This window comes from Rhinopithecus bieti, unplaced genomic scaffold, assembly GCF_001698545.2.
Source record: "Rhinopithecus bieti isolate Rb0 unplaced genomic scaffold, ASM169854v2 scaffold_56822, whole genome shotgun sequence".
NCBI classification, from domain to species: Eukaryota; Metazoa; Chordata; class Mammalia; order Primates; family Cercopithecidae; genus Rhinopithecus; species Rhinopithecus bieti.
Window position 1 is genome coordinate 31,830 of NW_016821797.1, and position 18,458 is coordinate 50,287.

At 37.3% G+C, this 18,458-nt stretch overlaps 1 protein-coding gene across 1 annotated transcript in view; it reads right to left on the minus strand.

Annotated features, from left to right (window-relative positions):
• Positions 1 to 17,264, minus strand: part of AKR1C4 (aldo-keto reductase family 1 member C4) — a 45,445-nt gene extending 28,181 nt beyond the window's left edge. The window contains exons 1-2 of the mRNA XM_017860605.1: positions 17,114 to 17,264; positions 13,846 to 14,013 (exon numbers count right to left, since the gene is read on the minus strand). Of these exons, the coding sequence (XP_017716094.1) occupies positions 13,846 to 14,013; positions 17,114 to 17,197 (252 nt within the window). The 5' untranslated portion in view covers positions 17,198 to 17,264. The remainder of the gene's footprint in view (positions 1 to 13,845; positions 14,014 to 17,113) is intronic.
• Between the last annotated feature and the right edge of the window lie 1,194 nt (positions 17,265 to 18,458).

Genomic DNA, 18,458 nt, shown 5'->3' on the forward strand with positions numbered 1-18,458 from the left:
CCACAATAACCAAAGCAATACTAAGCAAAAAGAAGAAATCTGGAGGCAGTACATTACCAGACTTTGAATTATACTACAAGGTTGTAGTTAGGAAAGGAGCATAGTATTAATATAAAAATAGGCATTTAGATAAATGAAACAAAATAGAGAACCCAGAAATGAAGTCAAATACTGATCTTTGTTGATAAAGCAAACAAAAGCATAAATTGGGGAACAGACCCTATTCAATAAATGGTGCTGGCATAACTGGTAAGCCACATGTAGAAGAATGAAACTGGATACCATCTCTCCTTATATACAAATCAACTCAAGATGGATCAAAAACTTAAGTCTAAAACCTGAAACCATAAAAATTCTAGAAGACAGCATTGCAAAAACTCTTCCTTACATTGGCCTCAACAAAGAACTTATCTTTAAGACCCGCAAAAGCAAATGCACAAACAAAACTAAATAAACGGGACCTAATTAAACTAAAAATGATTCTGCACAGCAAAAGAAGTAATCGTGAGAGTAAAGAGACAACCTACAGAATGAGAGAAAAATTTTGCAAACTATGCTTCCAGCAAAGGACTATTATCCAGAATCTACAAGGAACTCAAGTCAGCAAGATAAAAACAAATAATCCCATGAAAAAATGGGCAAATGACATGAATACACATTTCTCAAAAGTAGATATACAGTCAACAAAATATGAAAAAAGGTTCAACATTACTAATATGGGAAGTGCAAATTAAAACCACAGTGAGAGACCACCTTACTCCTACAAGAATGGTTATAATTAAAAAGTCAAAAAAAAAAAAAAAAAAACAGAAGTTGGCATGAACGCAGTGAAGAGAGAACACTTTTACACTGCTGGTGGGAATTGTAAATGAGTAAAATGTCTATGGAAAATAGTATAGAGATTCCTCTGAGAACTCAAAAGTAGATCTACCATTTGATCCATCAATCCCCACTACTGGCATCTACCAAAAAGAAAAGAAGCTTACATGAGAAAGACACATGCAGACACGTGTATAGCAATGCAATTCACAATTGCAAAAATATAAAACCAACCTAAGTGTCCATTGACCAATGCATGAATAATGAAAATGTGTTATATATACATCATAGAATGGTGTGTATGTAAAAAGGATTGAAATAATGTCTTTTGTGGCAACTTGGATGGAGCTTAAGGCCATTATTCTAAGTAATTCAGGAATGGAAACCAAACACCGTACATTCTCACTTATAAGTGGGAACTAAGCTATAAGGATATAAGGATGTAAAGACATACAGATGATATAATGGACTTTCGGGACTCAGTGTTGGGGGATGTTGGGAGTAAGGTGAGGGATAAAAGCCTACATATTGAGTACAATGTCCACTGATCACCTGATGGGCTCCCTTAAATCTCAGAATCATCACTATAGAATTTATTCATGTAACCAAAATCCACTTGTATCACCAAAAGCCATTGAAATTAAAAAATGAATGCATAAAAATATTTTACAGATCTGAGCTGTGGCTCAAAAAAGTAAAGTGATTTTCACGTAACAAATTTGAACACAACAATCATGAGAAAGACATCATCGTTCGCCACATTTTAGTTTTAATACCTGAATATGTGTCAATAAATTGGAACCAATAAGCACAATTCACCCACAGCTACAGATCCAGTTACAGAATTGTCATCTCTACACTATCACGTTAAATACATGTGCATGCATGCTCATCATAGGCACAGTACCTTTGAAGTGTAGAATATGTCTTTTCACACTGCCATCTGCAATCTTGCTTCGGATGGCCAGTCCAACCTGCTCCTCCGTTATTATATAAATGAGCAGAATCAGTATGGCAGAAACCAACTTCTATTGCTAATTTTGTAACCTCCACAAGTCTATTCCTAGGAACCCAGAGGAGCAATGAAAAGTAGTATTTGGTGATGAATGTGCTCAACAGGTAGTTCAGGCACAAACAATGACCTTCACAAAAATCACATTATTCTTGCATCTTGGGTTAGTTCTATATATGTGGTGATAAATCCATCCCAATTTGCTTTAGTCTTTCGTGCTTAGTAATAAATGTTGGGTATCCCTGGACCTCTTCAATCCCAGGTCATTCCTGGTTGATCACTAGCATGGTGTTTCCCAAGAACAAACTCAGATTCAGTCATTTGTTGGACAAATTAACAGGACTCAAATTATAGTTACAAATAGTCTTTATTATTACTATTTTTTGAGACAGAGTCTCACTCTGTCACCCAGCCTGGAGTACAGTAGCACAATCTCAGCCGGCTGAAAACTCTGCCCCTCCCCCACTTCATCTCAGGCTGAAACAATCCTCTCACCTCCGTCTCCCCAGATAGCTAGGACCACAGATGGGCACCATGATGCCGGTTAAATTTTTGTATTTTTGGTAGCTATGGGGTTTCGCTATATTGCCCAGGCTCAGTCTTCTGAACTCAAGGGATTCACCTGCTTCCACCACCTCCCAAAGTGCTGGGATTACAGGCGTGAGCCACTGCAGGAAGCCTCCTAATTGTTTTTAATATAGTGAAATTAACACATGGAAGAAGGCACAGGGAAGGAGCTACAGGAAGAATACACTGCAAGTTCCTATGATACCCTCTCAGTGATGTTGCATAAACCATACCGACTTCCTCCAGCATCACGTTTTGACAACATAGGGGAAAGGTTGTCTACAGGGGATGCTGTTTGGACACTCAATTCCCAAGATTTTAACTGGGTACTGATTACATTGACCCAGTCTGTACACCACATACAAAACTCCCAGTCTTATAAAGAAAGCAGGTATGTAGAAACCCCATACATTGTACAAGTAGTTAATTATAGACAGCACCCTTATTAGTTAGGAAATGGTGAGAAATTCTGAGATACCAGCCAGGCTCCAACTTTGAAAATAGGTACATCTACGGGTGGCCGTCTATTGTGTTGACTCCTTTCTACAAAGCCATTAGCCATTCTGTATGCATGACAGAACTAAATATGAGGAGTAAAGACATACACTCCAAGGATGTAGATTTATACATAAGAAATTAACTGCAACCTGTAAAAGATTAGTAAAGTATGCTTTAGTCTTAAAAAATAAGGATAACTTTAGGAGACATAATTTCAGTGAAATTTAAAATTATAGACTTATCTATCAAATTTGGATAAATATTTGAAAGGTACATTTTCTAAACAATAAAGCCATAAATAGAACAATTTTCTATTTTAATATGAGTATTTCAGGAGTTTTTCTATTTCCAATGATATTAAAAGGAACTAGAGGCGAGGTCTCACTGCCTTCACCTGATACCAGCTCTGATCTTCTCCTTGCTATGCAGGCACTCAAGGTTTACCAAGGCTAAAGTTTCCATGTTGTGCTTTTCCTTACTTCCCCTTCATGCCAATTTTCATTACAAAGTGAACCTCTAGTGTTGATGTCTTCAAATGTTTCTCTGTAAATTCTTACAATGTAAAGTTGAGAAAAGTGAGACAAATTTTTATGTGACTAGTCCTTATTCACACACTTAGTAGCCTTGGAATACATGTTTTCTTCCAGTATAGAAATAGTTCAGTCTAGAAAATAAAGTCTCCATTTTGCCTACTTTCATGTCAGGGGACCACCCATACCATTTTGATACAAATCTGATGCATATTAACATGGATCAAAAATTTTAAATTTCTCTTGTGAGGTTCTAGTTTTTTCTTAAAATCGTTATTTTTCCTTTCAGATAATTTTCCTAGAGGTGAAAGTTGTACATGGGAAATTGTATTAAGTCCAAGACCAGTATTATTACTCTGTCATGCTCAAGGCCACACAGCAGCTCAGCAATACTCTCCCCAAGAATTTTCATACACCCCATCTCCAGACACTGTTACCACAAAGATTTTGTTTGATCATGTATACTTGGAAGAATAAACAATTTCTTCAATTATAGAAAGAAATAGAGAAATCATTCCACTGCAGTCAATCTCCTACAAAAGGAAATGCCAGGCAGTGTTCTTCACTGTTGAGTTTTAAATATTCTGCAAAGCTGGGAACACCCATAAACAGAAGAAAAAAAAAACTGCACAAAATAAAAGCAGTACATGACCATATGATCAGACCTCAATGCAGAACAGATTGACTGCCTTTTCTCATTGAACTTGGAATAGCTCTGGCCTATTAAAACAGACCAGGTGAATCATGCAGAGTAACACAGGAACACAAAGTTAAACCCAGGTCATCTTCTACTTATTCCAGCTTTGCTCTTTTAAATGCTCAACACTGAAAATATGATTATGTTACCTCTGGAGGTACATAGGTGCCAAATCCTAATACAGGCATGAAATGACCATCATTTAGCTCCACACGCTGATATTTGGTGATCCATTGAATGTCACCCTTTCGTTAAGCACTGTTTCCTTCTTCAACATCCAGCATTTATATTCACAGGTTATATAAACAACGGGCAGGCAATGCTACACTCCCCACTGTCTGGGGCTGACCAATGGCATGTAGGAAGAAGCAGGTGATGGTATATTACACAGGCTATGAAGAAAATTGAATCCAGTCCACTTGGCTTTTATCAAAGAGAATTCTTAAGTACATTTTTATATAGTCAGAATAAAATTATTAATTTTTTGCTAAAGTAAAATTTTCCATCTGGAATCTATCTATCTGGCAATTTATTATCTATCTATAATCTATCAGCTGTCTTATCTATCTTATAAATTCCTCCAACAGATTTATAGAATGATTATCATATGTTAGACTATAAAACACTTCTAGCAGCAAGTCTCATTTTTGTTCATGCCATGATGATGTTTCATCTTTATTTTATGTCATATAAATGATCAACCATTTAACATCTTTCTGCCACGTGACACTATTTAAAGGAGGGACTAGTAAGCATTTTTTAACAGGTGACAAAAAAATTAAACATTAAAACCAAACGAAAATTTCTCCTTTTACCTTTCCATCAGCAAATATTTTTTTTTAATTTGCATTGTAGAAGGAATATTCATTCCTGATGAAAATGCAGTCCTGATGACGCTGTAATCCTGACAAAGGTACAAAGGAAAAAGAAAACACAAATTCTGACATGTTTATTAGAGTATTAATTATTAACAATGTTTGGTCTTTGGACATCATTTCCAATATGCAAACAGTGCCTTATAGTATTTGTATCTTTCATCCAGTTTTAGAAGAAACTATCAAAAGTAACTTCCCAAAAAACTGGTAACTATTTTATATAATTTGTGATCCTGCTAAATATTATTCATAAAACTGGAAACTAATTACAATAAATTGGTGAATAATCCTCACATGCCTTAATTTTTACTTGTGTCTCTCTTTGGAGGGCAGATTTGAACAGATTGGGCCAGACACATTGGCTCACACCTGTGTAATCCCAGCACTTCGGGAGGCTGAAGAGGGTGGATCACTTGAGATCCAGTGTTCGAGACCAGTCTGGCAAATATGACAAAACCTTGTCTCTACCAAAAATACAAAAACTAGCCATGCAAATGTCTATAATCCCAGCTACTCAAGAGGCTAAGTAGGCAGAGGCTACAGTGAGCCAAGGTCGTGCTACTGTGCTCCAGTTTGCAGGATCCATGATTAACACATCTGATGAATCCACACCAATATCTGTTGTTTTTTGACATTTTAAGAATAGTCATTCTGACTTGTGTAAAATGGTATCTTAATGTGCTTTGTTATGTGTATCATAAGTGTACATTAAATGTAAATGACTTAAATTTCCACATCAAAAGGAAGATTTGCAGAATGGGTTTTAAAAAATCCAGGATGCAACTATATGTTCTGAACCAGAAACTCACTTTAGATGAGGACATAAATAGTGTGAACATGAAGGACAGAAATAAGTATTTTAAGAAAATAGTAACCAAAGAAAAGATGTGATAGCTATACCAGGATCAAACAAAATAAAATTTAGTCAAAAACTCTGACAAGAGATAAACAAGACATAAAACACAGGCATATTTTATAACTATTAAAAGTCGGGTTCCAGACCACCAATATAAAGCAAACACCACAATAAAATGAATGACATAATTTTTAAAATTTCAACTGTATATAAAAATAATGTTTACACTATTCTATATTAGATGAGCAATAGTATCTAAGGAAACAATATACATATCTTAATTTAAACATTTTTTGTTACAAAATGCTAACAATTATCTGAACCTTCAGCAGGATGTAATCTTTTGGCTGCTAGAAATTATTCCCTCACTAGGAGTCCATTCCAAAATGGCTGAATAGGAACAGCTCCCATCTGCAGCTCCCAGCGTGATTGACGCAGAAGACAGAGGCCAGCATCATCCTGATACCAAAGCCTGGTAGAGACACAACAAAAGAAGAGAATTTTAGATCAATATCCCTGATGAGCATCGATGGTGAAAATCCTCAATAAACTACTGGCAAACCGAATCTAGCAGCACATCAAAAAACTTATCCACCAAGATCAAGTTGGCTTCATCCCTGGGATGCAAGACTGGTTCAATATATGCAAATCAATAAACGTAATCCATCACATAAACAGAACCAACGATGAAAACCACATGATTATCTCAATAGATGCAGAAAGGGCCATCGACAAAATTCAACACCCCTTCATGTTAAAAACTCAATAAACTAGGTTTTGATGGAATGTATCTCAAAATAAGAACTTTTTGTGACAAACCCACAGCGAATATCATACTGAATGGGCAAAACTGGAAACATTCTCTTTAAAATTGGCACAATATTGGCAGAACCCACCCCCAATATTTCAATGTAGGTTCTTTCTATTTTCCATATGTGTCAGCTGGCTGAGAAATAGAGACAGTATAAAGAGAGGAATTTTACAGCTGGGCCACCAGGGGTGACATCACATATAGGTAGGACCATGACACCCACCTGAGCCTCAAAACCAGCAAATTTTTATTAATGGTTTCAAAAGGGAAGGGCATGTAAGAACAGGGAGTAGGTTCAAAGATCACATGCTTCAAAGGGCAGAAAGCAGAACTATTAATAAGGGTCTAACAAAGATCACATGCTTCTGAGGGAAAAGGACAAAGGGCAAAAGAACAACTACTGAGAAGGGTCCAACAATGATCACAAGGCAAAGGGCAAAAGCAGAACTACTGATTAGGGTCTATGTTCAGCGGTGCACATATTGTCTTGATAAACGTCTTAACAGAAAACAGGGTTCCAGAGCAGAGAACTGTTCTGACCACAAATTTACCAGGGCGGAGTTTATCCCACCCTAGTAAGTCTGAGGGCACTGCAGGAGACCAGGGTATATCTCAGTCCTTATCTCAACTGCACAAGATGAACATTCCTAGAGTGGCCATTTATAGACCTTCCCCCAGGAATGCATTCCTTTCCCAGGGTATTAATATTAATATTCCTTGCTAGGAAAAGAATTTAGTGCTATCTTCCCTACTTGCATGTCCATTTACAGGCTCTCTGCAAGAAGGAAAATATGGCTCTTTTTGCGCTACCCCACAGGCAGTCAGACCTTATGGTTGTCATCCCTTGTTCCCTAAAAATCGCTGTTATTCTGTTAATTTTCAAGGTGCACTGATTTCATGTTGTTCAAACACACACGTTTTACAATCAATGTGTACAGTTAACAGAATTATCACAGTTGTCCTGAGGTGATGTATATCCTCAGCATACAAAGATAACAGGATTAAGAGATTAACAGGCTGGGCGCAGTGGCTCAAGCCTGTAATCCCAGCACTTTGGGAGGCCGAGACGGGCGGATCACGAGGTCAGGAGATCGAGACCATCCTGGCTGACACGGTGAAACCCCGTCTCTACTAAAAAATACAAAAAGCTAGCCGGGCGAGGTGGCTGGTGCCTGTAGTCCCAGCTACTCGGGAGGCTGAGGCAGGAGAATGGCGTAAACCCAGGAGGCGGAGCTTGCAGTGAGCTGAGAGCCGGCCACTGCGCTCCAGCCTGGGCGACAGAGCCAGACTCCGTCTCAAAAAAAAAAAAAAAAAAAAAAAAAAATAAAAAAAAAAGAAGGCAAGAAAAATTATAAAAGTATTATTTGGGAACTGATAAATGTCCATGAAATATTCACAATTTATGTTCCTCTGCCATAGTTCCAGCCAGTCCCTCCATTTGGTGTCCCTGACTTCCCACAAGCACAGGACAGGGGTGCCCTCTCTCATCACTCCTATTCAACACAGGAGCAAGAGAAATCAGGCAAGAAAAAGAAAGAAAGGGTATTCAGTTAGGAAAAGAGGAAATCAAATTGTCCCTGTTCACAGATGACATGATTGTATATTTAGAAAACCCCATCATCTCAGCCCAAAATCTCCTTAAGCTGATAAGCAACTTTAGCAAAGTCTCAAGATGCAAAATCAATGTGCAAAAATCACAAGCATTCCTATACACCAATAAGAGACAGAGAGTGAACTCTCATTCACAATTGCTACAAAGAGAGTAAAATACCTAGGAATCCAACTTACAAGGGATGTGAAGGACCTCTTCAAGGAGAGCTACAAACTACTGCCCAACGAAATAAAAGAGGACACAAACAAATGGAAGAACATTCCATGCTCTTGGTTGGCAAGAATCAATATCGTGAAAATGGCCATACTGCCCAAGGTAATTTACAGATTCAATGACACCCCCATCAAGCTACCAATGACTTTCTTCACAGAATTGGAAAAAAACTAAAGTTCATATGGAACCAAAAAAGAACACCTGCATTGCCAAGACAATCCTAAGCAAAAAGAACAAAGCTGGAGGCATCACACTACCTGACTTCAAACTATACTACATGCCTGCAGTAACCAAAACAGCATGGTACTCGTACCAAAACAAAGATATAGACCAATGGAACAGAACAGAGCCCTCAGAAATATCACCACACCTCTACAACCATCTGATCTTTGACAAACCTGACAAAACAAGAAATGGGGAAAGGATTCCCTATCTAATAAATGGTGCTAGGAAAACTGGCTAGCCATATGTAGAAAGCTGAAACTGGATCCCTTTCTTATACCTTATACAAAAGTTAATTCAAGATGGATTAAAGACTTAAATGTTAGACCTAAAACCATAAAAACCCTAGAAGAAAACCTAGGCAATACCATTCAGGACATAGGCATGGGCAAGGAATTTATGACTAAAACACCAAAAGCAACAGAAACAAAAGCCAAAATTGACAAACGNTTTTTGATGGGGTTGTTTTTTTCTTGTAAATTTGATTGAGTTATTTGGAATAATTAAGGAAAACTTTCCTGGCCTGGCTAGAGATTTAGATATCTAAAAAAATCCTGGGAAATTCATTGCAAAAATACCACCACCAAGGCACAAGGTCATGAAGCTACCTAAAGTCAATATGAAGGAAATAATTCTAAACGCCGTGAGACAAAAGCATCAAGTAACTTACAAAGAAAAATCTATCAGACTAACAGGAGGCTTCTCAGCAGAAACCTTATAAGCTAGAAGGGATTGAGGTCCTATCTTTAGCCCTCTTAAAATAATTATCAGCTAGGAATTTTGTATCCAGCAAAAGTACATCTCGTAAATGAAGGAGAAAGTCATTTTCAGACAAATGCTTAAGGAATTTGCCACTATCAAACCAGCACTACAAGAAATTCTATAAGGAGTTACAAATCTGGAAACAAGAGCTCATTATGCACCCAGTAGAATCTCCTGAAAGCACAAAACTTACAAAGCCTATTAAACAATAACACAACAAAAAACCAAAGTATATAATAACTAATATGATAAATAGAACAGTGCTTCCTATCTCAATATTAACATTGAACATAAGTGGCCTAAGTGCTCCACTTAGAAGATACAGAATGGCAGAATAGATAATAAACCACAAACCAAATACCTTCTGTCTTCAAGAGACTCACCTCACACATCAGGATTTGTATGAACTCAAGGTAAAAGTGTGAAAAAAAAGATTCCATGCAAATGGAAACCAAAAGTGAGCATGAGTTGCTATTCTTATATCAGACAAAATAGATTTTAAGGCAAAAATAGTAAAAAAAAAAAAAAAAAAAAGACAAGGTCATTACATAATGACAAATGGACAAATGAATGAATCCAACAAGAAGATATTATAATCTTGAATTTATATGCACCTAACACTGGAGCTCCCTGATTTATAAAACAATGACTACCAGACCTAATAAATAAGATAGCAGCACAATAATAGTGGGGGACCCAATACTCTACTGTACAGCATTAGTCAAATAATTGAGACAGAAAATCAAACAATGGATTTAATTGTACTCTTAAAAAATGGACTTAACAGATGTTTACAGAAAATTCTACCCACCAATTGCAGAATATACATTCTTCTCATCAGCACATAGAACATTCTCCAAGATAGATTATATGATAGGCCACAAAACAAGTCTCAATAAATTTAAGAAAATCCAAATTATATCAAGTATCTTCTCAGAACTAAGTGGAATAAAACTAGAAATCAACTCTGAAAGGAATCCTCAAAACTACAAAAATACATGGAAATTAATCTGTTCTTGAATGTGGATTAACAAAATCAAAATGACAAGTAATTTTTTGAAATAAATTATAATATTTACACAGTTATCAAAACCTCTGGGATACAGCAAAAGGAGTGCTAAGAGGAAAGTTCATAACATGAAATGCCTACATCAAGAAGTCTGAAACAGCACAAATTCACAATCTAATGTCACACCTCTATGAACTAGAGAAACAGGAAGAAACTAAACCCCAGGCTAGCAGAAGAATAGAAATAACGAAGATCAGAGCAGGACTAAATGATTTGAAATAAAAAAATTACAAAAGATCAATGAAGGTAAGAGTTGGCTCTTTGAAAAGATGAACAAAATTGAGACCATTAGTGAGATTAACCAACAAAGGAAGAGAGATAGAAATAAGCGCTCAATTAGAAATGAAACTGGACACATTACAAATGATACCACAGAAATACAAAACAATCATTTGAGACAACTAAGGATACCTTTATGTGCACAGACTAAGAAAATCTAGAGTAAATGGATAAATTCCTGGAAACATACAACCCTCCTAGATTAAATCAGGGAGAAATAGAAACCCAGAAAAGACCAATAAGAAGCAGCAAGATTGAATCAACAACAACAACAAAATTGCCACCAAAAAGTCCAGGTTCAGGTGGATTCACAGCTGAATTCTGCCTGACATTCAACGAAGAATTGGTGCCAATCCTAATGAAACTATTCAAAAATATAGAGAAAGAGGGAATCCTGCCTAAATTATATGAAGCCAGCATCGCCCTAATACTAATACCAGGAAAGGACATAACAAACAAAAACAAAAGCAGAAAAGAAAACTGTAGACCAATCTCCCTGATGAACACAGATGCGAAAATCCTCAAGAAAATACTAGCTAACCAAGTCCATCAGCGCATCAAAAATATATCATGATCAATGGTTTTCATCCCATGGGTGCAGGGATGCTATAATATACACAAGCCAATAAATATGATATATCACACAAAGAGAATTAAAAACCAAAACCATATGATCATCTCAATAGATGCAAAAAAAAATTAATAAAATCCAGAATCCATTTATGATTAAAAACCCTCAACAAACTAGGCATAAAAGCATGTATTAACAAATCCATAGCCAACATCATACTGAATGGAGAAAAATTGAAAGCATTCCCGAGAACTGGAACAAGATGAAGGATACCCAATTTTTACCACTTCTGTTAAACGTAGTACTGGAAGTCCTAGCCAGAGTAATCAGGCAAGGCAAAAAAATAAAGGGCATCCAAATTGGAAAAGTAAGCCAAAGTATTGCTGTTTGCTAATAATATGATCATATACCTACAAAACCCCAAAGCCTCATCCAATAAGGCTCCTCTATCTGACAAATTCAATAAAGTCTCAGGTTACAAAATCAGTTTACAGAAATTAGTAGCACTGCTATTCAACAACAACCATGCTGAGAGTCGAATTAAGAATTCCATTTACAACAGCTGCAAATAAAATCCCTAGGAATATGCTTAACCAAAGAGTTGAAAGATCTCTACAAAAAAATACAAAACACTGCTAAAAGAAATGATACATAAACAAATGGAAACACATCCCATGCTTATGGATAGAATCAATAGTATGAAAATGACCATATTCCAAATTCATATGAAACCACAAAAGGGCCTCAATAGCCAAGGCAATACTAAGCAAAAAGAAGAAATCTGGAGGCATTATATTACCAGACTTCAAATTATACTACATAGCTATAGTTACACAAACAGCATGGTACTGGTATAAAAAATAGGAACTTAGATCAATGAAACAGAGAACCCAGAAATTAGGCCAAATACTAATCTTTGTTCGACAAAGCAAACAATATAAATTAAGGAAAATAACCCTATTCAATAAATGGTGCTGGGACAACTGTCAAGACACATGTAGAAGAATAAAACTGGAAGCCATCTCTCACCGTATGCAAAAACCAACTCAAGACGGATCAAAGACTTAAGTCTAAGACCTGAAACCATAAAAATTCTAGAAGATAACATTGGAAAAACTCTTCTTTACATTGGCCTGTACGTTGGCATCAGCAAAGAATTTATCTCTAAGACCCCAAAATGCAAATGTACAAAAAACAAAAATAATACCTAATTAAACTGAAAAGATTCTGCACAGCAAAAGAAATAATTATGTGAGTAAACAGACAACCTACAGAATGGGAGAAAATGTTTGCAAACTATGCATCCAGCAAAGGACTATTATTCAGAATCTACAAGGAACTTAAGTCGCCAAGATAAAAACAACTCTGTTGAAAAGTGGGCAAATAACATGAATAGACATTTCTCAAAAGAAGTATACAAATAGCCAATGAACATATGAAAAAGTGCTCAACATTACTAATAATCAGGGAAGTACAAATTAAAATCACAATATCACACCACCTTCTGCAAGAATGGTTATAATTAAAAAGTTGAAAAAACAGAAGTTGGCATGAATATAGTAAAAAAAAGAACACTTTTACACTGCTGGTAGGAATGTAAATGAGTATAATCATCATGGAAAACAGTATGGAGATTCCTTAAAGAACTTAAAGTAGATCTATCATTTGATTCAGCAGTCCCAATACTGGTATCTAACAAAAAGAAAAGTCATTATATGAAAAAGACACATACCCACACATGTTTATAGCAGTACAATTCACAATTGCAGAAATATGAAACCAACCCAAGTGCCCATCAACCAATGTGTGAATAATGAAAATGTAGTATATATATACATCATTGAATAGTGTGTATATAAAAAGGAATGAAATAATATATTTTGCAGGAACTTGGATGGAGCTTGAGACCATTATTCTAAGTAAGCTGATTCAGGAATGGAAAACCAAACACTGTACATTCTCACTTTTAAGTGGGAACTAAGCTATGAGGATGTATAGACATACAGATTATATAATGAACTTTCAAGAGTCATTGTGGGTTAGGTTGGGAGTAAGGTAAGGGATAAAAGCCTACATATTGAGTACAATGTCCAGTGATCGCCTGACAGCTTCACTTAAATCTCAGAATCACTACTATAGAATTGATTCATGTAACCAAAATCCGCTTGTACCCCCAAACCTATTGAAATTAAAATATAAATTCATAAAAAAATTACTGAGCTGAGGCTCAAAACCTAAAGTAACTTTCAAGTAATAAATTTGAACACAATAATGATGAGAAAGGCATCATCATTCTCTGCCTTTTATTTCAGTTTTAATACATGAATATGTGTGAATAAATTGGAACTAATAAGCACAATTCACCCACAACTACTGAACCAGTTACAGAATTGTCATCTTCACACTACCACATTAAATACATGTGCATGCATGCTCATCATAGGCACAGTACCTTTGAAGTGTAGAATATGTCTTCTCTCTTCACACTGCCGTCTGCAATCTTGCTTCGGATGGCCAGTCCTACTTGTTCCTCATTGTTGTATAAATAAGCAGAATCAATATGGCGGAAGCCGGCTTCTATTGCTAATTTGGTGACCTCCACAACTCTGTTCCTCGGAACCTGAAGGAGCAACGGAAAGTAGTATTTGGTGATTAATGTGCTTGAGAGGTAGTGACACAGGAAAAGTTCCTTTGTCCTCACAGGGTGTGCGATGGGAGTGTGGTCAGTGTTCTGCTGCTCAGACCTCTAGGGGAGCATACAGATGGGGGCAGGTTGTGGGGCTTCGAGCCCGCAGCAGTGTCTAGGTGTGGATGTTTACAGCTTCTGAAGCCCCAGTGGGCGTGTGTTACAGGGTGCTCTTTCAGTTTTGTTCTTTTAGTTTTGCCATCTACAGCCTTGTGTTAACCAGCTCAATTAGACCCTCTACCTTGTTGCAAGGACAGAGGGCTTTCTGTATCCTGGATTCTTGCTTTGGTGCACCAGAAGGATCGGATCACACCTGGGCTTGGAGAATGAGTGCAGGGTTTTATTGAGTGGAGAGTAGAGGTAGCTTGAGGGAAGTCAGAAGGGGATGGAGTAGGAACGTTTTTCCCCTATCAGCAGCCTGCATTGTCTTTTGACTGCCCTGGTCAAATTCAGCGTCATTCTGCTTCTGCCAGTAGGTGGCCCGCTGGCGTGCTGGTGCCTTTTGGTGCGTTTCTCTAGATGTCCAGCTGCGTGTGTTCCTTTGCCGATGTGCTCCTCTCAAAGTCCATCCGGTTCTGTCTCTGCCTTTCTAAGATTTGGGGTTTTTACAGGCACAGGATGTGGGCATGGCAGGCCAGGGTGGTCTTGGGAAATGCAACATTTGGGCAGGAAAACAAAAATGCCTGTCCTCACCTAGGTCCCTGGAGGTGGAGCCCTAGCCAGGGACCACATCCTCCTCCACCCAGCACTTCCCTTCCCCGCTTCTGTATAATTTAAAGAGACCACGCTCTTCCCTTCCCAGCACTTCCGTATCAGTAGTTCAGGCACCAGCAATGACCTTCACAAAAATCACATTATCCTCGTGTCTTGGGTTAGTTCTACATGTGGAGTGATAAACCCATCCTAATTTGCTTTAGTCTTTCCTAGTTAGTAATAAAGATTGGGTATCCCTGGACCTCTTCAGTCCCAGGCAATTACTGGTTAATCACTAGCGTGAAGTTTCCCAACAAAAACTTCAGATTTAGTCATTTGTTGGAAAAATTAACAAGACTCAACTTATAGTTATTATTTGAGACAGTCTCTGTCACCCAGGCTGGTATAAAGTGGCACAACCTTGGCTCACTACAAAATCTGCCCCCACCCCCACCTTCTTCACCTCGGGCTCAAGTGATCCTCCCACCTCAGCCTCCCAAATAGCTAGGACCAGACAGGCACCATGATGCCCGGTTAAGTTTTTGTATTTTTGGTAGAGAGGGGATTTCACTCTGTTACCCAGGCTCAAACTCCCGAGCTCAAGGGATCCACCTGGCTTGGCCTACCGAAGTGCTGGGATTACAGGCATGAGTCACTGCATACCCACTTCTAATTATTTTTTAATATAGTGAAATTAACACATGGAAAAAGGCACACGGAAGAAATTATGGTAAGAATACAGTGTAAGTTCCTATGATTAGTGTCTCAGTGATGTTGCAGGAAACACACTGACTTCTCCAGCAATGTTGACTACAAGGGATGCTATTTGGAGACTCAATTCCCAAGATTTTAACTGGGTGCTGGTTACATTGACCCAGTCTGTATGGCACCCACCAAACTTCCAGTCTTGTAAAGAAAGCAGGTATACAGAAAGCCTACACTTTGTACAACCAGTTAATTATAGACAGCACCCTTATCAGTTAGGAAAGGGTAAGAAATTCAACTTCTCAGATACTAGCCAGGCTCCAACTTTGAAAACAGGTGCATCTACGGGTGGCAGTCTATTGTGCTAACTCTTTTCTACACAGCCATTAGCCATTCTGTGTGCATGACAGAACTAAATACTAGGAGTAAAGACATACACTCCAAGTATGTAGATTTATACCTAAGAAATTAACTGCAACCTGTGAGAGATTAGTAAAGTACGCTTTATCCCTAACAAATAAGATCAACTCTTTTAGGAATGATATAATTTCAGTGAAATTTAAAATTATTGACTTATCTACCAAATTTGGATAAAGATTTTAAAGGTATATTTTTTAAATGACAAAATCATAAATGAAACAATTTTCTATTTTAATGTAAGTATTTTGGAAGCTTTGTTTTTCTAGTGAAATTAAAAGGAACTAGATGCCAGGTCTCACTGCCTTCCCCTATACCAGCCCTGATCTTCTCTTTGCTGTGCAAGCACTCAAGGTTTACCAAGGCTAGAGCTTCTGTGTTGTGTTTTTCCTTACTTCCCCTTCATGCCAATTTGCATTACAAAGTGAACCACTCCTGTTGATGGTCTTCAGGGTGTTTCTCTGTCAATTCTTACAACATATAGTTGATCAAATTTAGACACAAATTTTATGTGACTAGTCCTTATTAACACACTTAGTAGTCTTGGAATACAAGTTTTCTTCCAATGTAGAAATAGCTCAGTCTAGAAAAAAAGTCTCCATTTTGCCCACTTCTGTGTCAGAGGACCACCCCTATCATTTTGATACAAATTTCTTAAAGTTATTTTTCCTGTCAGGTAATTTTCCTAGAGTTGAGAGTTATACAGGGTATCAAGTCCAGGACCAGTATTACTGTGTCATGCTCAAGGCCACGCGGCAGCTCAGCAATACTATCCCAACGGTTTTCATACACCCCATCTTTAGGCGCTGTTGCCACAAAGGTTTCTTTTGATCATGTCTAGTGGAAGAATAAAAGATTTCTTCAACCACAGAAATAAACAGAGAAACCATTCTCACTGCAGTCATCTCCTACAAAGGGAACTACCAGGCAGTGTTCTTCACTGCTGAGTTTTATTTATTCTGCCAAGCTGGGCAATACACAGAAACAGCAGATAAAAACAGTGTACAAAATAAGCAGTAAATTACTGTATGATAGACCTCAGTGCAAAACAAACATTGACTACCTTTTCTCTTTGAACATAGAATAGCTCTAGCCTAGTAAGACAGACCAGATGAGTCACACAGAGTAACAGGAACACAAAGCTGAACAACCCAGGTCATCGTCCACTTATTCTAGCTTTGCTCTTTTAAATGCTCAACGCTGAAAATGTGATTATTACCTCTGGAGGTGCATAGGAGCCAAATCCCAATACGGGCATGAAGTGACCATCATTTAGCTCCACACGCTGATATTTGGGATCCATTGCATGTCACTTCTTTCACTAAGCAGATCCTGTTTCCTTTGTCAACATCTGGTATTTATATCCAGGGGTTATATAAACAATGGGCAGGTAATGCTGCACTGCTCCCTGGGGCTAATCAATGAAATGCAGGAGGAAGCAAGTGACAGTGTATTACACAAGATGTGAAGAAAATTGAATCCGGTTCACTTGTTTCTTATCAAAGAGAATTTTTAAGTACATGATTATATAGTGAAAATAAAATTTTTTTTCTAAAGTGAAATTTTCTATTCAGAATCCATCTATCTATATATAATAAACTCATCCAACAGATTTATAGAATGATTGGTGATCATGTTAGACTATAAAATAACTCCAGCTACAAATCTCGTTTTTGTTAATGCCATGATGATATCTCATCTTTATCTTCTGTCATTTGAAATAATCAACCATCTTACATCTTTCACACAGACAGTATTCAAAAGAATGACTAGTGAGCATTTTTTTAAAATGATGACCCTCAATAAAGAAACAAAACCAAAGAAAATTTCTCTTTTTACATTTTTTCATCAGCAAATTAATTTTGTTTCTTCTTTCTTTTAATTGTAGTAGGAATTTTCATTCCTGACGGAGGTGCAGTGCTCATGATGTGGCAATCCTGCAAAGGTTCAAAGGGAAAAGAAAAATTCTGACACGATGTTTATTGGAGTATTAATTATTAACAGTGTTTGGACTTTGGACATCATTTGCTATATGCAAAGAGTGCTTAAATAGTGTTTGTATTTTCCATCCAGTTTTATAAGAAACCAGCAAAAGTAACTTCCCAAAAACCTGGTAACTATTTTATATAATTTGTGATCTTATTAAATATTATAAAGAAAAAAGTAATTAAAATAAATTGGTGAATAATCCTCAGATGGCATAATTTTACTTGTTTCTCCCGTTGGAGGGCAGATTAGAAAATGATGATTAGGCTGGGGGCAGTGGCTCATGTCTGTAATCCCAGCACTTTGAGAGGCCAAGGCGGTAGGATTACTTGAGGTCAGGAGGTCGAGACCAGCCAAGGCCAACATGGTGAAATCTTGTCTCCATGAAAAATACAAAAATTAGTCGGGTGTGGTGGTAGATGCCTGTAATCCCAGTTACTCAGAGGCTGAGGCGAGAGAATTGCTTAAACTCAGGAGGCAGAGATTGCAGTGAGCCAAGACTGGGCCACTGCACTCCAGCTTGGGCGACAGAGCAAGACTGTCTCAAAAAAAAAAAATAAAATAAAATAAAAAAAATT